This window comes from Tamandua tetradactyla, chromosome 7 (genome assembly GCF_023851605.1).
Source record: "Tamandua tetradactyla isolate mTamTet1 chromosome 7, mTamTet1.pri, whole genome shotgun sequence".
In the NCBI taxonomy this organism is placed as follows: Eukaryota; Metazoa; Chordata; class Mammalia; order Pilosa; family Myrmecophagidae; genus Tamandua; species Tamandua tetradactyla.
Genome location: NC_135333.1, coordinates 114,541,213 through 114,568,267, shown reverse-complemented (window position 1 = coordinate 114,568,267; position 27,055 = coordinate 114,541,213). Strand labels below are relative to the sequence as shown.

General features: G+C 47.2%; 3 protein-coding genes across 6 annotated transcripts in view; 2 read left to right on the top strand and 1 right to left on the bottom strand.

Annotated features, from left to right (window-relative positions):
- Positions 1-24: 24 nt before the first annotated feature.
- Positions 25-12,082, top strand: ITGB7 (integrin subunit beta 7). Of its 2 annotated transcripts, XM_077110811.1 has the most exons (16): positions 25-216; positions 3,465-3,524; positions 3,898-4,101; positions 5,444-5,645; positions 5,754-5,924; positions 6,606-6,847; positions 7,181-7,339; positions 7,676-7,771; positions 7,894-7,983; positions 9,029-9,172; positions 9,465-9,655; positions 10,002-10,225; positions 10,483-10,702; positions 10,852-11,060; positions 11,376-11,536; positions 11,781-12,082. In XM_077110811.1, exons 3-16 carry the CDS (start codon positions 3,901-3,903, stop codon positions 11,859-11,861), a joined length of 2,391 nt encoding a protein of 796 aa, XP_076966926.1. In that variant the 5' UTR covers positions 25-216; positions 3,465-3,524; positions 3,898-3,900; the 3' UTR covers positions 11,862-12,082. The 2 variants fall into 2 exon arrangements, with proteins under 2 accessions (XP_076966926.1, XP_076966925.1); XM_077110810.1 differs by lacking the exon at positions 3,465-3,524 and having other exon boundaries at positions 27-216.
- A 545-nt stretch (positions 12,083-12,627) lies between these two features.
- On the bottom strand, positions 12,628-22,194 carry ZNF740 (zinc finger protein 740). Of its 2 annotated transcripts, XM_077110819.1 has the most exons (7): positions 21,985-22,194; positions 20,831-21,151; positions 18,383-18,532; positions 17,947-18,036; positions 17,309-17,432; positions 16,804-16,922; positions 12,628-15,876 (listed from the first exon to the last, which is right to left on the bottom strand). In XM_077110819.1, exons 2-7 carry the CDS (start codon positions 20,837-20,839, stop codon positions 15,787-15,789), a joined length of 582 nt encoding a protein of 193 aa, XP_076966934.1. In that variant the 5' UTR covers positions 20,840-21,151; positions 21,985-22,194; the 3' UTR covers positions 12,628-15,786. The 2 variants fall into 2 exon arrangements, with proteins under 2 accessions (XP_076966934.1, XP_076966935.1); XM_077110820.1 differs by lacking the exons at positions 20,831-21,151; positions 21,985-22,194 and adding an exon at positions 20,630-20,824.
- The window catches only part of CSAD (cysteine sulfinic acid decarboxylase), a 43,514-nt gene continuing 37,913 nt past the window's right edge, over positions 21,455-27,055 (top strand). Inside the window, exons 1-2 of one of the 2 annotated variants that reach the window (XM_077110815.1) lie at positions 21,455-21,605; positions 21,992-22,090. The gene's annotated coding sequence lies outside the window, so the exon portion shown is untranslated. The remainder of the gene's footprint in view (positions 21,606-21,991; positions 22,091-27,055) is intronic. The other variant, XM_077110813.1, reaches the window with a different exon arrangement.

Below are 27,055 nucleotides of genomic sequence, written 5' to 3'. Positions count from 1 at the left end.
ATAGATGAGCTTCCTTCTTCCAGATCCCTGTCACTCCCTTGGCCCAGCCCCACTCCCCTGTGCCCCACCTTCTCCTAGATCAGTCACCCCCTCCCACCCACAAGTCTCCCCCACCCCGGGGCGTGTCACTTCCTCCTCTGCAGCCTCCCAGCCAGATGCAGATCAGTACACAAAGGCTGCCGCTGCCACCAGAGGAAGGGCTGTCTGCGCGCACCTGTAAGTACTGGGCACCAGCCTCTGCCTCTCCTTGCAGGCCCAGGTCTCACCTGGTCCCAGCCTTTCTGGAAGTGGGCTCTGACCTGAGAATGCCCAGGGTCCAGTAGATTTGAGACTGGAACTCCTTTCTGCATTCCTGAGATGCCTGTCCCTTGTCCCTGATTCCTTCTCCTGTTTTACAGATCATTCCCCCTACTCTCACCCCTATCTCTCTTACATCAGTTTCCCAAGAATAGGGCTGGGAGGAAGAAAAAAGAGATGGGGGTGGGTTGGTGCACGAGGCTGTCATTTGAGTGTCTGCTGTGTCCCAAGGACTGTGCACCTAAGAAAGTAGGGTTCTCTCAGGATGATTCCCCAGCTGCCACCCCTGCTGCCCAAATTCTTATCCTCAGCACAGACTTGCAGCTTGACCACCCGATGCCATGCTCCTTGGTTTGTGTCCCCTCTTTGTGACTCTCTAAGTGGGCAGCGGAGGGTTCTATTTAACTTGGGAGGTCTGGATGAGTTGGGAAGAGACTCATAAGCAGTATATTGGAGACAGAACTGAATCCAGGAAAATGGACAATCACAACGAAGAGAGAAGGGAAGGCAGAGGAGACCCTCAAAGAAAGAGAAAGGGGATTGGGTAGAGCCCATTAGGGCTGGTGGGAGAAGACAACGCTCTTGCTGCTGCTGCTGCCTGGGTTAGAAGGGAGGGAAGCAGCAGACAAACCAAGAGGCTTGACCTGTCTCACTCTCTGCCTGGGCTCTACCTCTAGTTCTCCGTATGACCTCAGGCAAGCCACTTGCCATTCTGGGCTTTAGGTGTCCGTTTATAAAAACGGGCTTGAAATAGAAGATTCTGCCATTTTATGGTTAGAATCAGTGGGAAAAAGGAAGTAAAACAAACCTTGAAGAGGTTGAGAAGAGAAAAGCAGCAGAGAGATGCAATCAAATTTTTGAATAGGAAGAGGTTAGAGAGAAACAGACAGACTGAGCACGACAAGCAAGTGGTAGCGTATGTGTTCTTGGGAAGGGAGTAGAGTTTGGAGAAGATTGGGGAGGACTGTCCAGGGGGTCCCAGAGCCCCCTTTAGGAGAGATGAATGGGGTTTGGGGTCTCTGGGTTTGCCCCATCCTGAGGAACAAGTGCAGCAGCAGAGGCCCCTCCTATGAGAAATGAGTCAAAATAGGGTTTTGTGCTGCAGCATCTCCCAACCTCCCTGACCACAGGCGTGCAGAGCTAGCAGGGCTGAGGTTACACTGAGACTGAGCCCTGGCTGGGCCTCCCACGGAGGGGTGGAGGTTCTATTACACGCTGCACCTGGAGTCACAAGTGGTGAGGAGCAGGATGGGGTGTGCCACTGTTTGGCACCCCAGCCCTTTCCCATGATCCAGGCAAAGCATCCGAATCTGAGTCTAGGCCCAGGCTGAGGGAGATGCAGATGCTTTATGGCCTCTCGCACACAGGGCTAATAGGAAAGTAAACTGGTACAAGCCCAAAGGAGGCTATGTTGGCAGTACCCATCATTATTACAAATGATGCTCATCTAGTGACCCGTTCTTCTAGGGATTTGTCCCACAGATTCACTTGCACACATGTGAGGTAAATACATGAGTTTGAATTTTCATTGTAGCATTATTTGTCATACTAAAACATTAGAAACAATATAGACGACCATCAGTAAAGGACTGATTAACTATGATATGCTGTATCCAGGCGATAGAAATCTCTGTAGCTGTAAAAATGAATGAGGAAGTTCCTTCTCTGGTAGAAAAATCTCCAAGAAAAATAGTTAAAAGAAAAAAAGTAAGGTGCAAAACTGTATATAAAGTATTCTACCATTTGTAGAATTAATTATACCATTTGAAAAGGACATATATTCATATTAGTTTGTATATGCATAAAACAATCTCTGGAAAGATTCATAAGAAATTAATAACAATGGTTATTTATTTGGGGTGGGCGTGGAAACTGGGTGAAGGGGTATGGGATGGGAGACTTCTTACCATATATCTTACATTTTTTTCCCCTTCTAATAATTACTTAAAAACAAAAACTTTGTATTTTGAAATAACTTAAAACTTACACTAAAGTTGTAAAAATAAAAAATACAAAAACAATACATAGAACTCCAATATATCTCCTCATGCAGATACCCAGATTTAGCAACTTGAGCATTTTGCGACCTCTTTCCTTCCTTCTCTTCTTTCATCTCTCCCATCCTCCCTCCCTCTCTGTCTCTCTCTCCCTCTTTCTTTCTTCTATTTATCTATCTACATCTGTCTATCATCTATCTATCTCTGTCTGTCTGTCCATGCATCCATCCATCCACCTGTCTATCTAAATCTATTTATTACCTAAATATTTGAGAGTGGGTTGCATACAACGTGCTCCTTTAACACTTAACACTTCCAGGTACATTTCCTAAAAACAAGGATATTCACGTACATAACAGAATTATCAAGTTCAAAACATTTAACACTGGTATAAAGTCTGCAGCCATATTCCATTTTTTTTCAGTTGTCCCAATAACTACATACTTTTTTTTTGTTTGTCTGCTTTGTTTTTTTGTATGCTGTGTGGCGGGGGTCACACTTCATTATTTTTCTATGTGAGTATCGCATTATTGCAGCACCCTTTGTTGAAGTTTTTGTTGGTTGGTTGTTTGGTTGGTTGGCTGGTTTCTTTGCTTGTTTGTTTGGGAAGTGCATGGGCCAAGAATTGAACCCGGGTCTCCTGCATGGCAGGTGAGAATTCTACCACGGAACTACCCTCGTATCCCCTACATATCGTTTTAACTTTTTGTTTTTTGACCCGTAAGAAATGGATTGTCTATTCAAAATTTTTAATTAATAAGTTGAAAAAATTCTTGAGTTTGCTGGTCTTCCCTAGGTTATCCCGGAGGTCATTCCAGGAATTACCTTGCCTCTAGGCTCTTTCTCCAATAGAGATCCCCTTTCTGCAAAGTCCAGGAAAGAGAAAATTTTACCGACCCTGGCCTTCCTTCCTCCCTTATCCCAGTCCTTTAGAAAGTTCTTCTTGTGTTCTAAGCCTCATTCCTCTTGCTACCAGGTCAATCAAGTAGAGCTAGCCTTCCCTGCCTCTTTCACACATTCTCTCCTCTGCTCCAGCCTTCTTTCCTCTCCTGCACACCCTCTGATCTTCTTCCCTATTTAGAATCTTTGACTCTCTTCCTTTATTTAGAATACAAGAATGTGAAAGTATAAGGACTATCTGATGATTTATTCAGTTCCCTCACTTTGCAGATGGGGAAACGAAGGCTGGAAGAGAAAGTATGATTTGTCGCACACCAGGAACTGATTGAGGCAGGATTACAATCCAGTCCATTTCCCGTGTGGCTCCACCTCCAGTATGGCTTGGCATCCAGGGAAGATACTTGTGGGCAATCCTTAGTGCCTCCAGGCCTAGACCTCAGGCCCTTGTAGGTCATTTTGCCCACTTGTGAAATCTGTACCCAGGAGGGACAGGTCTTCTCTGAGGCCCCTGACCCAGTCTGGTACCTGCCCTTTACTAGCATCTTGAGGAAACTGCTGAATCTATTGGTGGAAGTGAAACTATGGGGGGAGATAAGGAGCTGAGGTAGGGTTTTGAGAGTGACAACTACAGGCTAAGTTTAGAGATCTGAGAACTTGGGGTCTATCTTAAGGACACACATATCCTCCTTTACCCCTATTACAGGCCATGGTGGTTTTGTCAATGGTCCTTGGGTTCCTGCTGGCCCTGAGCACGGGTGAGAGACAGTTGGATACCAAGATCCCATCCCCAGGAGAGATCCCGGAACAGGGAGATCCTCCCCAGTTCCTGCTGAAGTCCTGTCAGCCAACTCCCTCCTGTAAGGACTGCATCTCCTCGCATCCCAGCTGTGCATGGTGCAAACAACTGGTAAGGATGGATTTGTGGGCTTTGAACTATGTGTATATGTGTGTGCTGCCTAGATAGATGTATGAACAAAGCTCCTGTGGTTGATTGTGTGGGCATGGGTGTGGCTTCCTGGGGACACTCTGCAGTCCTGTATGACCAAGTTTGTGCACATAGGACTCCTCTGTGTGTGTGTGTGTGTGTGTGTGCGCACATCCACATACATGCAAGGATTCTATATGTGTGTGATTATGTCTGTGTATTTGTGAATATATGGAGAGGGCTTGTGACCCTAAATTTAAAGGAAGTATGTGCTCGTCGGAATTCATGTTCCTGTAAAGGTAGTTAGAGGGACCTATTATGCATGTATGTATGTGAGAAAGGGTGTGACTGGGCTTATGAATCTGTTTAGGGAAGGGGCGTATGTTCCCTGGTATGTAGCAGCCTGTGACTGGGTCGGGAGGCAGGGGTGGGTTGAAGCCTGGGACTTTGCAGGGGAAACTCTTGAGCCACATTAGTGAGGAGTGAGTGGTGGAAAAAGATGCTGGGGAGATGGCTCTCCCTGGCTGGTCAAAAAAGGCTGGTTTTGGTTTTTTTTCACCTTAAAGTGACATAGTAAACTGAATGGCAGGGTATGAGGGTTGCCCCAGCTGGAGGTGGGGGCAGAGAACTGTTCTTCTCAGAGGAATAGGCTGAGCAAGCCCAGGAGAGAGGCACAGAGTGAAGCTGGGAGGGTAGACTCAGGGTCTGTGGGAGGCAGAGAGGCAGAAGTGCCAGGGTGGGGGTGGGGAGATGGGGCTCTAGGGCAGTCAGGCCTGTGTCTGACTCCTCCAATCCTCAGACAAGAGGCTGGCACCTGAGCCAGCTGAGAAGCCACGATAACCATTTCCTTCCCCTGTGGCTTGCCAGTCAGTCCCAGGGGTGCCAGGCAGATTAGGTGGGAGGAGGTGGCTCCTGTTCTGTCCCTATCTTTCCCTTTCCCACGAACAGTGGGTCTTAGCAGGACCCACTTCCCATTTTGGCCTGAGCATGCAGGGAGGTTGGACCAGGGGAAGCCAGACCCCCCTCTTTTTTTGAGGCCCCTACAGGAAGTCTGTGGCCCTAGGGGGAGGGGAAGGATGGGTGACTGGAAAGGGGGAATCAAGATAAGGGTAAGGGTGCTGTAGGAAGTGGGGAAAGGACAGGGGCTCAAGGGTAACTTTGGAACTTTGGAAGAAAGGGGAGGGGAGGGCATCAGAAGGGCATAGGGGTTGACTGAGAAGAGAGGGATTAGAGGTGACCAGGACTGAAGGGTAGTTCTAGGAGCCAGGCAGAGGATCTCCTGTTGGGGGTCTGGAGTCTCGAGGGGCCTCCACTTGCCCCGCAGAACTTCACTGCCTCTGGAGAGGCGGAGTCTCGGCGCTGCGCCCGGCGAGAGGAGCTGCTGGGGCGGGGCTGCCCCCCAGAGGACCTGGTGGATCCCCGCGGCCGGAAGGAGGTGCTGCAGGACCGGCCGCTCAGCCAGGGCGTCCGTGGCGAGGGGGCCACCCAGCTGGCGCCGCAGGGAGTGCGGATCACCCTGCGGCCCGGTGAGTTAGGGGCTGGGGGGCGGGGGCCCGGGCAACAGGTTTGGGTTGGGATATGAACGCGCCCCGCTGATCTCACACCGGCACCCCGCGTCCCCCGCCCCCCTCCAGGGGAGCCTCAGCGGCTCCAGGTCCGCTTCCTCCGCGCGGCGGGCTACCCGGTGGATCTGTACTACCTCATGGACCTGAGCTACTCCATGAAGGACGACCTGGAGCGCGTGCGCCAGCTCGGGCACGCCCTGCTGGTCCGGTTGCAAAACGTCACCCAGTCAGTGCGCATCGGTGAGCAGACCCGACTTCAACCCTCCTCGGATTACCCTCTTCCGGTTTTTTACAGACCCTGTCAGGCCACAGGTTCCTGACATTTACCCCTCACTCTGCGCTCCCCTTCCTGCCCCCAGATGTCCACCTTCAAGGTCAGAGCTAGAGAAGACTTAAGAGACTATCCAGTACCACCCTTCATTTATTAGGAGGGCTAACTGAGGATCAGAGTCCAGAGGGACTGTCTTCAAATAGCCGGCTGGGGTCTGACAGCTGCCCTGGACCTCCCAACCTGGACAGCCTGCTGCACTGTCTCAGCCCAGGGTCTCTTGGACAAGGCCTAAATGCCAATGACTCTGGCTCCACATTCCATGCTCACCTGTCTATTCAAGATCCCCATGCTTGGTCTCACTCTGCTCCTACACCCTACACTGTCCCTCAGGAAGCTCTGCCTGACTCTACTGTGCCCTCCCCTTAGTCTCCTTCGCCTGCCAATTTCTGCACCTAGTGATCTCATTCCTTTAACCAGGAGAGGTATTGGAGCCTGCTCTCTAGGGACACCTTCTTCCAGCATCTTCTCTATGGCCACACACACACATGCCACTTCCTATGGGTCTCCCTTCTGAGTCTTCAGCATTGATCCCTCCAAGCTACTGCTGCCCAGTGACTTCTGGCACAGCCTTCATGCCTCCCCTCTCCCAGGCTTTGGCTCCTTCGTGGACAAAACCGTGCTGCCCTTCGTGAGCACAGTGCCCTCCAAGCTGCGCCACCCCTGCCCCACCCGGATGGAGCGCTGCCAGCCACCCTTCAGCTTTCACCATGTGCTGTCCCTGACGGCTGATGCTGAGGCCTTCGAGCGGGAGGTGGGGCGCCAGAGCGTGTCTGGCAATCTGGACTCACCTGAAGGTGGCTTTGATGCCATTTTGCAGGCTGCACTCTGCCAGGTGAGCCTGGAGACGATTTTGGGTCAGGACTGCCATCTACAATTGTGTAGGTGCCATTCATTTCATGCCGCAGTCATTGTAGACTTGCGTATTTATCTTGGTAGATTGGGATAAGGTATCTTTGGAAAGAGGAATGTTTTTCTAATTCATCGAAGGCTGACAGCAGCCCTGTTTTGGGGGCTGGGGAGAGAGCAGGGAGGAGCTGGGAGCTGAAGGCAGGGGAAAGACAAACTGTCTCAGAGTGAATCTGGCCAAGTCCTTAGCTCATGGAGCTGGCTGGGGTGGCTCAAGGGCCAAACCCAGGTGCACAGCCTACCTTCCACCCCACTCCAGGAGCAGATTGGTTGGAGAAATGTTTCCCGGCTGCTGGTGTTCACCTCAGATGACACATTCCACACAGCTGGGGACGGGAAGTTGGGTGGCATTTTCATGCCCAGTGACGGGCACTGTCACTTGGACAGCAATGGTCTCTATAGCCGCAGCCCAGATTTTGTGAGTCGCTGTCCTTACCCCACCTCTCCCCATCCCAGCCACACCCTCCTATCCTCCAAGGACCCTCACCCCCAGCCTCATACTCTTCCCCAGTGACTACGCAGCTGTGTACCCCAGCAGTTCCTCCTCTGTGTCCTCCCAGCTGCTCAGACAGGAAAACCCATGTCACCCCAACCCCTCCTATGTCCCTACACCTTGCCAAGCCTCCAGGATTGCTCCCGCTGGTGGAATCCTGGTTCCTGGAGTCCCTAGACTAAGGACATCTTTCATATGTTTTTTGGGGGTGGGTGGGTGAGTGGGTGCTGTGATGCTTACCTTGTCCTCACTCCACCCTAGGACTACCCCTCTGTGGGTCAGGTAGCCCAGGCCCTCTCTGCAGCAAACATCCAGCCTATCTTTGCTGTCACCAGTGCCACACTGCCTGTTTACCAGGTGAGAACTGCCCCAGCCTATTTAGAGCAGTTCCCCCAAAGACCCTTTCTCCCTCCGACTCCCAGAAGCCCATCTCCCTACAGCTGTGACCCACCATTTCCCCTCAATTCCTCATAACTCAGGAGCTGAGTAAGCTGATTCCTAAGTCTGCAGTGGGGTTGCTGAGTGAGGACTCCAGCAATGTGGTGCAGCTCATCATGGATGCGTATAATGTGAGGGGCTAGAGGGTGGGGGTGGAGAATGGGGATGGCGGGCACTGTGAAACGGGAGAAAAGGGTCAGGGTTGGCTGGGAGGTGGCAGAACTAAGAGGGAGTGATGGTTTTTTTAATCTAACACTCCGTAGCTCCTACCTACGGTATGCATGGGCTAGTGTTCTTAGTTCGTCCACTCACTCAGCTGTGTGTTCATAAGTGTCTGATACACACAGAACATGCACTTCTGCTCTGGACAAGGAAGGAAACTAATATTCATTGAGGTTTTAGTTCAGGCCAAGCACTGTCCAAGGTACACACACTGTTTGCTCTCTCATTTAACCCGTGCTTGGTAATTGTTATCACTCTTATTTTACAGATGAGGAAGTAGACACAAGAAGACTCACTGACTTGTCCAGGGTCACACAGATAACAAATGGAAGGGCTGGCATTTGTCCCCAGTCTGTCTTCAAAGAATATGAGATCTGGATGGAGTTTGCTTTCATTAAACTTATCAACAATTCAGGGATATTCTCCACAGAAACCATAGAATTTTATAGAGATGGAAGGAACAGTAAAAATTCTTATGTTTCTTGGTTTAGGTCTTATCTTTGTAATTAGATTGTGAGCTTCTTGATGACAAGGACTGTGTTTTTAACCCATGGCTAGAAAATTTGACAGTATCGAATGTCTCAGGACAAACCCAATTTAAAGAATCTGTCCTATAGATAGTGTACACACATGTGTACGCGCACAGGTTCTATGTCCTGATTTGAGGTTTGAAAAAGATGGTCTCTTTTATAGTGCCTGGCTGGCCCCTAGCAGGTCCTCACTCACAGCTGCATTGAAATTCTGTTTTATAGGCCTCCAGATCTGTGCACCCCACTCAAACTTTTGCACAAGTCCTTACTTACTCCAGATATGCCTCCTCATTGGGCAGAATGGAAGGAGCCTCAAGGAGGGCAGAGGGCAGGGTTCTGGCAGAATTTGGAGTGACCGGAGAGGGCAGAAGGTGGGGTTAGAGTTCTGCCTTCTCATGGTTACTCATTCCCTCTCTTTCCACAGAGCCTGTCATCTACTGTTACCCTTAAACATTCTCCACCCACTCCTAAGGTCCACATCTCTTATGAATCGCACTGTGGAGGTCCTGAGGAGAAGGGTGAGGCTGGGGAACAGGGCCAGTGCAATCAAGTCCGAATCAACCAGACGGTGAGTGCTGGCCGAGATAGACACAGGGAAGGAAATGGGCCTGAAGACTGGATGGGAGTGGGAAATTGAAGCAGGCAGGAAAATATGGAGGGCAGGCATAGAGGACAAAGCAAAAACACAGGGTAGTCCTCTATCCATCTTTTCTGAGGGGATTTAATGAGGGTTTCCCTCAAATGTGTTTCTAGAAGATGGGTATTAGCATGACCCTACCGCTTAGTAAATGTTTTGTATGACCAGTGGTTGGTGTTTGTGTGTGAAATCTTAGTCTTATTCCTGCCCATACTGTCCTCAGGTGAACTTCTGGGTTACCTTCCAAGCCACTAGCTGTCTCCAAGGGCCCCATAATCTGAGTTTCCGGGCCCTTGGCTTCTCAGAGGAGCTGCGTGTGGAGTTACATACACTGTGCGATTGTGATTGCAATGACACCCAGGCCCAGGCTCCCTACTGCAGTGACGGCGGAGACCTACAATGCGGAGTGTGCCAGTGAGGACCTCCTGCTTCCTTTCACCCATCTGGTTCCCACAAATGACTAATCCCTGTGTTTCCCCCTCCTTTGCCTTCTATCCTCCCACCTGAGTCTCTAAACAACTCAAGACAAGGCTCCACCCCGAATTTCATCCCCTGAAGCAACCCAGATATGCTGAGACCCTCCCCTACCTGAACTCCCCGACTCTTCTATTCCCTGGTGCACCACTGTACTCTAGCATCCCTTCAGTCACTCTCTCTCCCCCTCTTGTGGTAATTTGGGTTTAAAGGGCTCTGGGAAAGACAGGTCAAGGCCTGGTCAAACTCTCTGACCTATTTTTCTCTGTCCCCTCTCCACTCCCAGCTGTAATCCTGGCCGCATGGGCCGGCTTTGTGAGTGCTCTGAGGCAGAGCTGTCCTCCCGGGATCTAGAGTCTGGCTGCCGGGTCCCCAATGGGACAGGGCCCCTGTGCAGTGGGAAGGGACAGTGCCAGTGTGGACGCTGCAGTTGCAGTGGACAGAGTTCTGGGCGTCTGTGCGAGTGTGATGATGCCAGCTGTGAGCGACATGAAGGCATCCTCTGTGGAGGTACCTGGAGAGTGCTGAGAGAAGGGTGTGGTCAGAGGCTCCCCCAAGGGTACTTAGGCACTGGGAGGATCATGACACCATGGGCAAGTATCAGAGATTCTGGTGTGAATTGCAAGGTGGGTCTGGCACAACTTGGGAGGGACTGGCTGCATGGGCCCGTGTAGGGAATTAAGTCACTTTTAAGCAGTTTAGGCAGCCTGTGATGTCCAACTGTGTGTCAAGAGTATGGTTGTCATCTTGTACATGGTCTGCCCCAGGGTTTGGCCGCTGCCAATGTGGAGTGTGTCACTGTCATGCCAACCACTCGGGCAGAGCCTGTGAATGCAGTGGGGACATACACAGTTGTATCAGTCCTGAAGATGGGCTCTGCAGTGGGCATGGACAGTGCAAATGCAACCGCTGCCAGTGCTTGGATGGCTACTATGGTGCCCTATGTGATCAGTGCCCGGGGTGCAAGACACCATGTGAGAGATACAGGTGAGCTTCACGTCCTGCATTTTGAGAGCAGGGGTACAGAAGGGCAAGTGAAGCCACTCCTGCTTGCTTGCTCTCTTTTCTGCAAGTATGGGCAAGCATGAGTGGGTGACCATTGCCCAGCTGGTAACTTATTGGGGTCTGCTGGGCAGGGACTGTGCAGAATGTGGAGCCTTTGGTTCTGGTCCCCTGGCTACCAATTGCAGCATGGCTTGTGCCCATGCCAACGTGACCCTGGCTTTGAACCCCATCCTGGATGATGGCTGGTGCAAAGAAAGGACCGTGGACAACCAGCTATTGTTCTTCCTGGTGGAGGATGAAGTCGGAGGCAGGGTCGTGCTGAGAGTGAGACCCCAAGAGAGTAAGTGGACAGGGATGCCAAAAGCATGTCAAATGGAGTGCTTGGAGTTTGATGGGCAGGGCCTCAGAACTTTAAGGATGTGGAGGTAAAGATAATGGGAAACTAGGCTGGAGGGAAGTGGAACTGTGAACCACCGGCAAAGGTAGAGGTAATGGACCAATTGGATAAGGCTAAGGCCCTGGGGACTGTTGGGCTCCTTTTGCTTTCAGTGTCAGGCAGGATTGGAAAGGCTAGATGGGGAGGGACAGTGTGGGCAACTGTTGACCTGTCTCTAGGCTCTAGCCCTCAGAAGTCTGTGCTGTTTCTCCCTTGCAGAGGCAGCAGACCACACCCTGGCCATTGTGCTGGGCTGTGTAGGAGGCATCGTGGCAGTAGGACTGGGGCTGGTCCTGGCTTACCGGCTTTCAGTGGAAATCTATGACCGCAGAGAATACAGTCGCTTTGAGAAGGAGCAGCAGCAACTCAAGTGGAAGCAGGTGAGGAGATTCTGTCCCCTATCCTACTGGAGTGGGTTTTACTTGCTTTCCTCTAATTGGATCCTTCTTGCTTTCTGCTTCCCCATCCCACACACGGCATCTAGGACACGTCCACTTTGATCTGTCCTTCTGCCCACTTCCATCAGTTACTAGAGTCCTGTTCAAGTTCTAGGTTGGCCTCTTAGGACTAGATAAAGGGGAAGAGGAATTTGAGATCTTTGTAATTTCCAACTTCTTTCCTCAGGACAACAATCCTCTCTACAAGAGTGCCATCACAACCACCATCAATCCCCGCTTTCAAGAGGAACAGTGTCCTCCTCTTTGAGGGGAGAAAGGGGTTTCACCTTAGAGCTCTTCCCTCTGGGGAAAGGACGATGGGAATTGTGTGGAGACTGGGTCTCTTTGCCTACCACAAAGGAGTGGGCACCAACTTACATCATGTTTAGAGTGACACCCAGGAGGGCTGCCTCCTCCTTGCTTTCTTTCCTACCTCACAAGCAGTGGGGGTTCTTCCCACCCAAACATACAATAAAGTCTTAATGCAAACCACAGCTGTCATTTTGTTTTATCCTACCCAACACCAAAGCAGGCTGTTTAGCCTGGGTCTCAGGAAAGCTCACATTCATTCCTCCTCCAGCTACCTTCGGATATAAAGATATTCTCAAACTTGAATGTGCAGGACAAATCATGATTCAGCCCCCTGGGAAATGATCAAGTTCTGACTCATCAGAACTGGGATGGCCTAGTGAATTCACTTTTCAGGTGATTCTAATGTAGGAGGGCCACAGAACACTGCATTTGGTTTTATCAAATCTTATTGCCCAGCCGTGCATGGGTTTTCTCATGTTCAAAATTGATGTTTTTATTTCTACTTGTTGCTCCTTTGCGGAGAGGGGGACAGTTTTAAAATACTTGGTTTATAGAGTGCTGGAAGGGTGGGTGGTCATTTTGGGATGTGTGTGTACAAAAGCCACTAAAACCATTCTGGCCTCTGTAAAAAAGCTTCCCCAAAGTTTATACTTCCCAAAGAGGAGATAGTATGTAGAAAAGCCCCACTTTGTTTATTTAAATATCCTAAATATATCACGAAGGACATACACTGCACTTTAATGGTAAAAAGATACAAGTTTATAACATCTTATAAAAACTACCATTTAAAAGTGATCTTGTTCATTTGATATTTCCCTCCCCCAATAGCAAAATAAGTATATTAAAAAAAAAAAAAAAAAAAGAGGGTGGAGAGGAAGTATGTGTGTGTGTGTATGTGTGTGTACTGTTGAGGATAAAAGCCCCAAGGACACAGTAGAGGCAAACTGCATTTCCAGGGAGAGGGTTAAAATTGTGGCTGGCCCACTTCTCATTTAACCCTCCAATGTCAAGCCATGGGGCACAATCAGTAGCTATATGACATTAGGAGGCTGTTGGGTGGGAAGTGGATGGAAAACATTTGGGGTGCTTGGAAGGGCAGGGTTGGTAGGGCCTGGTGCAGCAGCCTACCCAGGAACTGGAACTAATATTTCCCTGATCCCCAAATTCCACATCCTGGTCTCTGAGAGAACCTGCCCTATTTCCCTTTCCCTTCACTCCAAACACACCTGAGGCATCTTTCCAGTGCTAGGCCCCACCCTAGCAGAGAAGGGGTGGGGCATTAGACCCAGGACCCTTTGCCATGGTCTGAAGTCTGGGGTTTCCCTGGGGTATAGGTGGGGCTCCTGGGCCCCCTATCACTTCTCTCACTCATTCTCTCTTCTCACACATCCATTGCCCCAGAACATCAGAACCTGGACAACTGAACCATGTGCTCCTGAGTTTCCCCCCACATCCAGTCCATAGCAGGTGAGGTTTTGGTATGGCCCTTTGCACATACACCCAGTTTCCTCGCTCCCACCTACCCAAACAGGAAACCGAGGCCCGAGTAGAAAGCTAGGGCACATCCTGACCTAGAACACACATTCCCACTGCAGGGTCATAGTTCACTTATGTGATTCCCTTCACACACACCCAACCCACCCCTATCCCAAACAGATTAGCTGCAAGTGGCAGGGAGAAACACCTCCCTTTTCAAAAGCGCTTTTGGGAGGATCCTGTTTCCCAGAATATATTCCCAGAGGTGAAATGACAGAAAAATCCCAGTCCCAGGAGAACCCTCTAACAAGAAGGAGGCTGGCTCACATGCAGATGCCCCTGCATGCAGGAGCCACAGGGCAGGTCCAAGAACTGAGGTCTAGCTTCCTGGCCTCATCAAGTGGGAGTGTCACCATACAGCTAGAATACAAGGCAGCAAACATTCCCCAGTGTCTTCTCCCAAGAATCTCAGGTGCTGCCAGGGAAAATCTAAAGGGTCTCATGCTTTTCTTCTTCTCTGAACTACTCATACCTTGGAAGCAAGGCTGGACTCTCCTTACTCCCCCAGGAACAGGGAACACATAGGAGTTTGCTGCCCAGTCTATTCTCTACATTTCCCAGGAAATGAAACCACGCTTCTGGTGAAACCCACTACAACCTGGCACTCAGGTTCATCCAGGCTCCAGGATTACTCTTAAGACAGTTCCCCTCACCCCCCACAGGGCAGGGCAGCCCACAGTGGAGGTTAACCAACCCCAGGACCTCCCATAAAGATACTTTTCTTGGCAGGAAGGATTATTTCATTTCACCTTAGAAAATTCATGTTCACAAGCCCCTGGCTTGGGTTAGAAACTCTCTAACCACCAGTCTATTGAATCAATCTAAAAAACTCTCCCAAACAAAGTCCTCCCAAACAAAGTCCTCCTGTTCTCTAAAGCGAGTTCCTCAGCTCCTTCTGGGACTTCAAGTAGTCTTTGGGGCTGGGGGGAGGGGGGTTAGGAGTCTGTTTTACACTCATCCTCTCCTAAGCTGAAAGCTAGAGAAGGGTTTGGCTCAATATGCCATCTCCTCCAAGGACACCAACACTCACATTCACACACCAGACACGCCTGTGCGTGCATGCACACACACACACACCCTGATCACTTCTTTTGTGGGTGAATAGGGTGGTGGTGTTGGAGCAAAGAGTATCAGTTAAGAATAAAACTTACAATAGATTTCTTCCTCAGTCCTTTCTCCACAGCACACTCCTCCCTACCCTTCAAACCATTCTTTGTTGGGCTGGGATGGTCATCAAGAAGGAAGCCAAGATATTACTGACGTTAAAGGTCAGACCCCTAACTTCCTCTACTGGAATACAGTGATAGGACTTAGGCAGGGAGAACAGTTCCTACTGTTCAACAGTCATGGCAGGGGGCACCAAATTCCTTTGTTTCCTGAACAGCTGTTGACCAATTGGGGACTAGCCTTGGGCTGTTGGGCACAAGGAGAGAGAACCCACTTGACAACCACGACTTCCTGCTCAATACCTCTGCCTGGCTTTAGGACTCAATGGCAGAGAGGCAGCCACAAGCTATCTCCAAGATCAATTGCCTGAAGAGAAGGAAAGGGCTTCATGGTTGCCCCCAACCCCCAAATTTCCTCCAAAAGGCACTTGATCCGACCCCATCAGGTACCTGTGTGGCACAGGTCATGTAACACCCATGGGCACAACTCTTGCTCTTCCCCTGAAGAAGTAAGAGGTACTTGTCTATTTTTCTTGGATCCAGTCTGGTCTGCATAACACTATTCTTCCTTTTATTCCCACAGTATATAAGGAGGCCAAAGTAAGCTCAGCTGCCATTTCTGATCCTATTGTCCCTCAAATAGGAGGTAAGGTGTAGGGCTGTGGAACAGTGAGGATCAACTGTAACTAAAAACTCAATTTTGGGGGAGGGCTGGCTGCTTTAGACCAGGACTCTATTCCTCCAGATTATCGGTATCCACAGTTTACCTGCTGAAATTGCTTTTGAATAAACAAAAACAAGAACAAAACAAACAAAACACTCCTTTCCCCAATCTTTTCCATTTCAGCTGCCAGCTGGGGTCCAAGGTTGTGGGTGCCATACTTCAGTCTTGGTCCTATACCTTGAGTGCCTCTCTTATGACCTCAGCCAAGGGCCTGGGGACTAGCTCCCTGTCCAGGAATGCTGTAGGAACTTCCCCAAGACACTCATAGTCTCAGATTATTTACAGAGCTGAGGCTCTGGGGCTGCTGTCCCCTGATGCACTCTTCTGGTCTCCTGGGTCCACTTCTCCAGGAGGTGGCAGGGGCAGACAGGACAGTGGTGGGACCATCAAACCAGAGTAGATTCGCTCTTCAGCAGACTCTTCTGATCACTCCCACCACCTGGGGCCCCTTGCGCCTATAGAGTAAACTGCCCATCAGAAGTCTTGGACTGGCACCCTTGGCACATTCGTTTGTGTCTGAGTAATCGATCTGTGCGAGAAAAACACTGAGAAAAAAGGGAGGGTTAAGTGTCTAAGAGGTGAAACTCAGCTATCTGTTGGCCAGATCTGTCTTCCCCACCAGGAGGCACATGTCACACACTCTACGCCCCCATGTACACAGATGCACAAGTGCACAGTGGTTACCAGTGGTTCCAAACTCTGGAACCAAAATCTGAACCTCCATCTGTACACTCAACTGTAAAGGGGCTAAAATACTCATGTCATGGCTCTCTTATTCATCAAATGTTTGTTAAGTATCTAATTTGTGGAAGATATAGTTGTTGGCACTGACAATATACTGGAGAACCTAAGGGACAAAATCTGCTCTCATGGAGCTTTCATTCTAGTGTCGTGAAGACTAAATGTAAGAGTGTAGAGCCAGGCTTGAGATCTAGCACAGCATCTACCAACTGTTAGCTGTTATCATTTCTCATCTTCTGCTCTTGTCTTATTTAGGTCTTGGCTCTCACACTTGTTTCAGATCAGATATACCCCCTCAGGGCAGAGATTGGTTATCTCTTCCTCTAAAGCCCTGACACTGGACTGAATTCCAGCTTAGCCCTTTTATCTGCTGTATCCTTGGGAAACTTAACTTCTCTGAATCTCAATTTTCCTATATGTGAAATGAGGATAACAAGAGCTACTTTATGGAGTTGCAAGGATTAAATGAAATAATCTAGGTTAAGTATGTTCATCACAGCGCCTGCACATAGTAAGCGCTCAAAAACTGCTACTACATAACTAGTAATCCAATTATTCCGATGATCCCCTAACCCCAAGATCAGTTGCATAAGGCCATCCTGAGGTGCTGACCTATCATGGCCTCCTGCATCAGGCAGGGAATTGGGGGCAGGACTCAACCGAGTAAAAGTTTGTGCAAAGTTTGTGCATGGGGTGGGTGAACAGATGACCAGGTGACATGTGAGCCTTACCTGATGACACCGCTCACATTGGTAAGGCTTTTCGCCACTGTGCACACGCTTATGGCGCTCCAGGTGGTACTTTTGGATGAAGCGCATATCACATATATCACACTCAAACGGCTTCTCCCCTAGCCCAAGCAGAGAGAGAAGTGAAGGTCAGGAGGTATATATGGTAGGGACCTCATTCCAGGTGTCTCCCCAGAAACTTTAACTCTTAGCAATATGTAGGCACCTAAGCTACCATAAATGGGGAGTGGGGCCCTAAAGGACCTGACCCAGTGGCATCAGAGTCATGCAATCTCTCTACCTCGTTCACTTACATTCTTCCTCCATTTCTAATGTATGTCTTTAACAGTGGGAGACTGGGGTTAGATTACTGGCCCATATACCATCACCACCCCCCCCAGAACACACACACACACACACACACACAACACAACTTTGGCTATCTAGGCACACACACACACCAAGTTAAAAACTATTCTCCCCCTGTGAATATAGGCAATGCACTTACCCGTATGAATAAGGATGTGCCTCTTGAGGTGGTAACTGCTCCTAAAGGCTCCAAAGCAGTGTTCACAAATAAAATTTTTTGGAATCTTTACTTGAAAAGAACCATTCTGTTCCACTACCACCACCTGAGGGCAATAATCAGGCATGTCATAAGGCTATTTCAGTCCCTCCATGCAGATACCATTTTATTCTGGATCCTGTTTCAGCTGCTGGACCAAATAACCCTCCTGATTTCCAAACATTGCTTTCTTCACGGTATTTTGCTTGGTTTGCTTTCCTCTTTACTCTAACTAAAGAGGTCATCTCCCACATCTCATAGTGTTAAAAGACCTTCTACTTGGGACTCTTAAGAGGTAGATGGGTAAGCTGTCTGCCTTGTCAAACCCAACACTCTGAATATGCCCCTCTGCCAAAGAATCTCAAGCTCCCTAGCCCTGACCCCTTAATCTTACCAGGGATGCTTCAGAGAGGACAGAGATCAACTACAAAACAGGTCTCTGGATGAAATCAGAGCACCACACTGACTGGTTATGAGGGATGAAAATGTCTATGGAAGGCTACAGGTTGAGTCACAGAGGGAAGAGGAGGATTATCCCATTCTCAGATTGTGACAATTTGGGGGATTACCCCATTACCTGCCTTTTTAACAGTCTTTTTTGAATGAGAGGCCTCAGTCAAGCTGTCATCATCTTTGCGGCTCCGAGACTTATCGCTGTCTTTTCGGTGGGCCTTTAAATACAAATAAAATCTAAATTCACAGTCCATCCCACACAAGACAGGAAATCAGATGTTGCTTTCTGGTACACAAATCATAAATGAGAGTAAAAGATCTGCCCCAAAAGTTTACAGAAAGCACTTATTTATTTCCTCTCCACATACCCTGGTTTTAAGGAGAGTAGGTAGAGAAAAGACCTTCATTAGTGCTTCAAAATACGCATATTCATTCACTGCCCAGCTCGATCCCCTTGCCCCATTTTCCTCAATAGAAGCACAGGGAAATCAGAGCTTGGCATCTCCTGGCAGAGAGCTTGGCCCACCCGACCTCCAGGTGCCATAATGGACTCAAGTGCTGTACCTGACTTGAGCACCTCAGCACATCAGGGCTACCTGCCCGCTCGCCATTCTCGGCCTGCTTGCTGGCAATCTGGCTCAGCATCATCTTCTTGCTGGCTGCAGTGGGAACCAAACTCACACCTGCTAGGCCTTCACAAGCCAGGAGACTTGCCTAAGTTGAAAGGAGATGAGGTGTCAGGTCACCTGGCAGGGCAGTGCAAAAACAGGCTGCTATCCCCTATAGAAGCATCTCTCTAAGGAGTGTCAGCTCTCATTTCCAAACCCTGCTTTCTTCAAGAGTCCTCCCTAACTAATCTCACCAGGAACTTAGTACTTCTATTATCCCTCAGCATTTAATTATAGATCAACTGAATAATTATTATGGATAGGTCTATGTCACTGGCACTATGTTAGGTACAGTGAGTGGATGTCTATATATTACTTTCAAGGTATCTCTAGGCCTGAACTGCGAGTGGGCATGAAGGCCCATCCACCCGACCCACTGAAATGGGAGATACATAAGATCTTACACCTTCCTTTTCCAAGCATTCAGCTTCATGGAGCCCATTTCTATTTGGCACCGGTGCCAACTATACGTTCTACTGGATCCCACAAACATATTTATTAGTAAAATTAGGTAATTTCTCCCTTTAGGTTTTAAATTCCCTAAGTGTTGTCAATTACAAAGGGTATAAAAATGAAACCACTTGATATGATTTTGGAGTTGGGATATTCAATTTCTTTTGACCCCCTATCCCATTTATATATGTCTTAATGTTTACAATTCTTTACATTCTCTGTCCCACATGCAGAGACTTACAAGACTACTTAAGCAAGGGATGTTTAAGCATATTTTCACTTTTTGCTGCTATATTTTCAACTGACTTTGTTTAGCCAGCACTAGAGAATATATTTTTCTTACTGAAGAAATACTTTTAAGAAACAATTAGTCAACAACCTTCCTAAAAGTGACTTATAGTAAAATTCCTTTAGATGAGACTTTTTCCCCTGACTTCAGGGGCTTTGGAGTTAAAAATCTTAGCTCTGCCATGTGTAAACTGTATAATCTTGGGCACGTTACTCATCCTCTTTAAGCCTGTTTCCCTAAATGCAAAATGCCTATCATAATACCTACCCTCACAAGGTTGATGAGAATTAAATGAATATGTAAAATACATAGCAGTACTCAGCACAGTGAGTGCTTAGTGCAAGGCAGCCTTCTCAGAACAAAAGTAAACACGGTTTTGTGAAGTGGGTTACAAACAGACAAAGGAAGAAGAAACCAAAGGGCTCCTGCTCTACATAGAAAGGAGGAAGCTGTGTATGAAGTGGCAGCTGGAAGAAAGCCAATTAAACTATAATCATCAGGCTGCCATCCCGGTGAGACTTATAAGGGAGGTTCCCTGGAAGAAAGCTGGTAGAAACTTCAGGGATGCATGCACATATGTCTACGACAGCCTGTCCGGTTGTCCTGCCTCTCTAATTCATTTTCCACCCCTCACAACAGCAATGACCTTTAAAATTGAAGGATTTGACATCATTGTGCTGCTTAACATTCCTGAGAATCCCATGCCCTATAGAATAAAGTCTAATTTCTCAATAAGGCATAAAAGCCTTCAGACCAGACTCCACTTACTTCTTCAAGAGAAGTCAACACCTCTTCCTCATCATTTTTCCTAACTATCCCCACTAAAATTGGTCCCATAAATAGCAAATTACCTGCAGTCCCCCTCAACCTCATTATATTTTCTTAGGCCTCAAAACCCCTGGCCATTCTGTTCCTCTTGTTTGAATGTCCTTCTCTCCTTGTTTATCTAGCAAAATCCTATACATCCTTTAAGCACCATTTTCTTTGGTCACCCAGGCAACAATATCACTCTCTCCTCTGCAGTGTATACATCTCTACTATTGCACATTCCTTCAATCAACAGAGATTTACTGAGTCCTAATACTATCAAGCCGCTATGCAAGGTGCTGTGAATATAAAGATGAATACTATACTGTTTCTCCATCCTCCCTGGACCCCAACTCTCCTGGAAGCTTGCTGGGGACAGGGACAATGTCTTCTTCATCTTTGCATCCCAGCTCAATGCCTTGAGTGTAACAAGAGGTCAATAAATTCCCAAGCTCAATAAATTCCCGTTGAAGAAAAACAAATGAAGCATTCACCACTGTTAACTCCCTTGTGCCCCTCAGCACTTAATGTGTAAAGTGGGTATAGGTTGCTTTGCAAATGTCCCATCAGCACCTGTGATGCAGTATAGCCTACCTCCTTCATTTGAATGGAAGCTCCCTGAAGGCAGGGGCTGTGGCCTGTCTCCTTTCCTTCCTCTAGATCTCCCCCTGGTGCTTAATACAGAGCTTGGCTCACTGGGGTTGGTCAATATGTTGACTAAGGCAGCATTCAAGAGTGAAACTGCAAATATGCTTCTCAGTGATCTTGAAGTAGGAGGACTCTAGAGCTTTTTACCTGAGCCATGCTGACTTCTCACTTAATGCAACCCAAAAGTTCAGGAGTTTCTTGATCCACCTTTCCTCAAGACACTGTTGTTTGAAGAACTGTCACCAAATCACTGTAATGATTCCTCTTTTGTGCCCCTTCAGTCCTGCTGCCATATTGAACTGCCTTTGCCTTCAAATAGAACTAAGTGTCCTCCAAAGGGAAGATAGGTGTTCCAAAAATTCCTGGACTCTGCCTGGCTCCAGCCTATTGTCTGAAGAAAATGACAGTCTGCCACTCTTGGTTTTCCAGTTGAATTCTCCCGATGAGGCTCCGACCTGTCTCAGAAACCTGAAACCAGAAAGTGAGATGGGGCAGTTAGTTAAGTAGAGCATCCTCAGATCATGCAACCTGTGGTGGGCTGAACTTTTTTGATAGTCGCTCTCTGTGACGCTCAGAAAGAGAATATGAGTCAAGAATTTTCTTACTAGGTCAGTAGGAGAAACTGGTCTCCTAGGCAAGAAAGGGAGGCCAAGAGGAGCAAAAGTAACTGGGACTCTGCCAACTGGGCAAGCACTTAAATTTACCATCTTAGGAATGGAAGAAGGGGGCGGAGGCCATTTGGGGCTTTTGTGCCCAGTGGGCTGGCCCGCGAAGCTCACACTCTACAGAGACGCGGCCAGAAGAACTGTGGTGAAGGAAACCTTGGGTGCCATCGTTGGGCGCTTGGGTGGCGAGCAGAAACCAGACTGGCAGTGTGTGTCCGGTCCGGCCCACACGTGCCGTTCTCCGAGTACGCCCGAAGGTACGGAAACTGCGGAGGTGGAGAGCAAGGAAGCGAAGCCCAGTGCCGCGCGTTCCTTGCTTCCAGCCGCCTGCCTCTGCGCCCGCGGCACCGACCCGCACCAGAGAGCAGGGGAGCGCAGAAGAGCGCGCGAGGTGCGTGCTCGCGCCCGCGTCCCCTCCAAGCACGCTCCCTTCTGCCCGGGATGCTGCCGGACGAAGGGCGGGGGGCGGTGCGCGAGCGCACGGCCCCCTTCCCTCCCCCGTCGAGCCCCCTCCCCTCACCACGCGCCCCTCCTCTCTTCCCCTCCCCCTTCCCGCGCGGCTCCCCGCGGCCTGCGAGCTATTGAAGCGCTGCAGTCTGTCCGGTCGACGCTGAGCTCCTTGGGGTGTGCTCTTACCTGCCAGGCACCGCCGCCCGCTGCCTCCCTCACCGCGCGGCGCCTTCTTCAGTTCCCAGCACACCGTGCCAATCCCGCGGCTGCCGCTGCCCCCGCCGGGACCGAGGCAAGTTTACAAACACCAACCCGGGGCCCGTTTCCCCGGAAGCACTTTCCCCTCCCCCTCGTCCTCTCCGCCGGGCAGCAACATCCACTTCCGGCCTCGGCCGCCTGGACGGGCGGGGGCTGTCAGAAGGGGGCGAGGCTGGTTTGGGAGGGTGTGGGTGTAGCGAGGGAGTGGGCGGTACCAGCGCGGGGGAGGTGGGCGGGTCGGCGCGTGCGCCCCTGCGAAGGCGAACCCTGGGGGCCATCTTGATTGAGGGCAGCAGCGACGGCCCTGACATAATTATGTGCTGGATACTCGTTGAGAGGGTGTGCAGGTTGAGCTGGCTAAAATTATTTGAAAAGCGCCATCACATTCTCTTCTTCGCCGGCGTTCTTTCCCTAGTTTCTGGGTCTGAAGCCACAAGCAGGGCCAGAATAGTTTGTACCCTGCCTTTTAATGAAGTCTGGGCAAGGTTGTCTTTCCCTGAACTTTCCATCAGGCCCAAAACTGCATATTCGGGGGCCGGCCAGCCAGCTGGGAGAGGAGTTAACTTTTGTTGCATACTCCTGCCATGTACCCTCAACCACAATCTGAAAAATGAATTCCCTTTTAAGCGGCGTTCCCTAAGTAGCCTGAGGCTGCACTGCTCACGTTCCTGCAGAGAGGTCTCTGCCCTGGCGGGTGTTCGCATACCGGAGGTGGGCCCGGTTACCTTATATTGCTTCCCTCTATTCCAGACTGTCCGGCGCTCTGACACTGGCCTTTTCGCCTGGAAAAGGCCCTAGGACTCTCCTCAGTAGGAGACTGTAGGTTCTCTGGAGATTTGGTGATGCAGGTTGCCCCCCTGGGACGGGCTTAATTAGGAAAATGAAAAGAGCTTTTCATCAAATTCTGCCCCCCTACCCCGCCCACTCCCCAGCCATTAAAGAAGTTCTGCTAAGGATGGACTATGCAGAGGGCACTTTATGGAAGAAATTGTCCACTCTATTTAGGTCTCGGTTTCTGCTGTAGGTGCTTTCGGGTTGTGAATTTGGTAGAATTAATGGCGATACCAAATATATATATATATATTTTTTTATTTATATGAAACCAAGGATTCCCAACTGTGTTTTGTGCAGACTTCATTTCTTTGAGCACTCCACGTTTTGGGCGATTGAAAGCAGGTCCCTCTTGCTCTTAAGAGAAAAAAATTGGAGAGAGAAGAAAACGTCACCAAAATAAACCTTTTGAAATTTAACTCATAGTTATTTTAGCAAATTTGAAGAACACAAGAGTACAGCAGGCAAAAAAATTTTTTAATCTGAGTTGTCTCGTATTCCTGAAGGTGGTCACTGTTAGCAGTTTCCTGTATATATCTCCAAACTTTTTTTCTATTTTCATAGAAAAATCTTTTCTTTTTCGTTTATACATATTTATTAAGCACTTCCAATACACCAGACAAATGTGCTTTCAATATCTACTCTCATTTCACATTTTAAAATTTGGTGCATACTACTGCATTTTATGTTTGTACTTTAATTTGTCTAACTCCATCCTGGTGAACATTTAGGTTGGTTTCAGTATCATAACAAACAAAACCATAGTGAACATCATTATAGCTATCTTTTTGCACTTACAGATTTGTAGATCAGATATGTGTATTTTAAATTTTGATAGATTCTGGGAAATTAAGTTTCAAAAATATGTTACAATTTCGGAATAGTGTGTGAATGTCCCCATTTCCTCACAATCATGGCAGTACTAGATGCTATGAATTTTTAATGTGTTTTAATTTATTTTTGATATGTGAATAATAGTATATCTGTTTAATTTGCATGTCATTATTAGTGACATTGAACAGCTTATTGCTTTTTGATCATTTTAATTTTTCCTTTGTCCATTAATATTTTGTCTATTTCTTATTGATTAGTAGAAATCCTCTCCATATTATGGATATTAACTCATTATTCTTTGTCATCTGTATTTCAAATATTTTCTACTATTTTTTGCGTTTATCTTTCAACTTTTTTTTGAGAGAATGGTCATGCTTTATGGGAAAGTATTTGAGACATTCTTTTGAAAGATAGGATCAAGCCATGTATGTTTAACATCAAAACTAATATCCTTCTAGAGACCCTAGCCACCCAAAATTTTCATTATTTTCATATGATATATTCATCTACAAGGAGAATCCATTGACAAGATACTAAAACTAATGACTTCAGAGACACAGACACAGCCAGATAGAAGTTCAATGAACAAAAATTATATATAAATAAATTACAAGAATAATCATAACATTTAATAGAATAAACTATCTTATTCACAATAAAATATACTACGTTTCTAGGAATAAACTTAATAGGAAACTACAAGTCATATGTTAAGAAAATCATACTACTTTAGTGAAAGACAAAAGGACTTGATTCAACTAAGAGTTTTTTGATGTCCATAAATAGAAAGACTTTAAATATTGTATAGACATCAGTTTTTGCTATAAACTAAGTTAAATTCTACTTGAAATAGGATTTTGTATGAAACATAAGCTGATTTAAAAATTTTCATGAAAGAATAATTGCAAGGAGACCCAAAAATATTTTGAAAAATTTAAAATCAGCTTAACAATAATGAGCAGAAAAAATAAAGCTGTAAGTTATCTTTAACTACTTTAATCATGTCTGTTCTTATACAGAATTTAAAAATTTGTATGGAGTTAAATCTGCCTGTGGCTTTTGGGTTTTTGTTAGCATGCTACCTTAAGGTTATTAAAATATGAGATATAGTAATATATCATTAATACGTATTCTTTTTTATGTGGAGAAATATAAGTGGGATGCAGCATTATTTTCAGTGTCTGGAAATAGTTGATTGATTTAACAAATGTTTTTTGAGTACCTTTGTACAAGCCTCTGAGAGAGGGGAATAGAAAGTTGGGAAGATGGAAACTAACATATTTGAGTGACTATTTTATGTTTGGTGCTTTACTTGGAGAAGAATAAAACATAGCCTTCTCCATCTAGGAATTTGCAGTCTAGAATCAGAGAAAACACTGTACACACATGAGAGTTGGTGACACTGTATTAACATGGATGTAGAATTAGTGGGGTTTGTCAATAGGTGGATTGCAGAGGGCAGTATTTTAGCTTTTTAATAATAAGCCTTGGCTGGGAGCCCTTTGAGAAGCAACTGCCCTAATCTCTTTGCCCCCAGGCATGCCTTCTTCCCTGTGACTTTTCCAACCTCAGGCCCAATGGACAGCTTCCCGACCTCAGGCCCTACCCTCTGGGCCACCCCCTTTTTTAAATAGCGGTGCAATGATTACTAGCCTCTCTAGTAATCTTTCCCCAGATGCTGTCTTTCTCCTTAAGGAAAGCCAGAGAATTTTCTCTTTCAAGGCTACCCTGGGCCGATTGAACAGAGTTCACCAGTCCTGCCTTCCTTCATGAACACTCCATTCTCTATTGTGGCGATCATGCCTTTAATCATCCTGGCTCCCCTTGCTGGGCTGTTAGCTGAAATGCACAGGGCACACGCAGCACCTGGAACAGTGCCAGGCACGCAGAAGGGGATATTCAGTGTTTGCAGAACTAGCTGAACCCGTTTCCCTCTCTGCGAGCCAGTTGGGACTGCATGATGGAGATGAGCAGTATGTGGCTTCCTTTGCCACACCTTAGACCATTTTACTGATTGTGGATTGAGGAGTTGGGAAACCACATGGTGTACTAGGGCCATTCCTGGAACCTGACAATTTTTATGTTTTGGAAGTTCTTGTTGACCCTTAATTCTTCTTTAATCTTTTTGTTGTTGTTTAAAAGTAACCTTTTTTTTTTTTTTAGAAAATTATATGAGTGATAGGAAATTACTTTTTAAAATTATACAAATATAGAATAGTATAAATAAGAACATTAAAATAACCACAGTTAGTATTTTGCAGTGTTTTTCCTTTATCAGCTTTTCTTTTTTCAGTCAGTATACTGAGGGGAAAGAAGGGTGTTCTAGTTAGCTAGCTGTCGGAATGCAATATACAGAAACGGAATGGCTTTTACAAAGGGGAATTTAATAAGTTGCTAGTGTACAGTTCTAAGGCTGAGAAAATGTCCCAATTAAACAAGTCTGTAGAAATGTCCAATCACAGGCATCCAGGGAAAGATACCTTGATTCAAGAAGGCTGATGAAGTTCAGGGTTTCTCTCTCAATTGAGAAGGCACACATCAAACACAGGCAGGACTTCTCTCTTGGCTGGAAGGGCACATGGCAAACTCATTTGCTAGCTTTCTCTCCTGGCTTCTGGTTTCATGAAGCTTCCCGGGAGGCGTTTTCCTTCTTCCTCTCCAAAGGTCACTAGCTGGTTGACTCTTCCTTGTGGTGCTACAGCATTCTCTGCTCTCTCCATATCTCCTATTCTCTAAAATGTTTCCTCTTTCATAGAACTTTAGAAATTTATCAAAACCCACCCAAATGGGTGGAGACATGTCACCTCGCAATCACTCTTGACTAAATCACATCATCCAGGGAATTGATCTGATTACAGTTTCAAACACACTGTATTGAATAGAGAATGGGATTTTGATTAAAACATGGCTTTTCTAGGGGTCATACATCCTTTCAAACCAGCACAAAGGGAAAGGGAGGGACTGCTGATGGGTGTGGGGGCTTCTTTTTGGGTTGTTGAAAATGTTTTGGAATTAGTGGCGACTACTGCATAACTTTGTGAATATACTAAAAATCACTGAATTGTACACTTTAAAAGGGTGAATTTTATGGTATGTGAGTTATATCTCAATAAAGTCGTTATTTAAAAAAATACATGTAGAATATATGCATAGTATTGTTTTTTTCTGAACTGTTGAAAATTGTGGTCATCATGCTCCTTTACCACTAAATGTGGTATTTTCTAAGAACAAGAATATTCTCTTACTACATAACTATGATACGATAATCAAATTCAGGAATTTTCAAATTCAGAAAAATTTATAGGATACTATTATTTATGATACCATCCATATT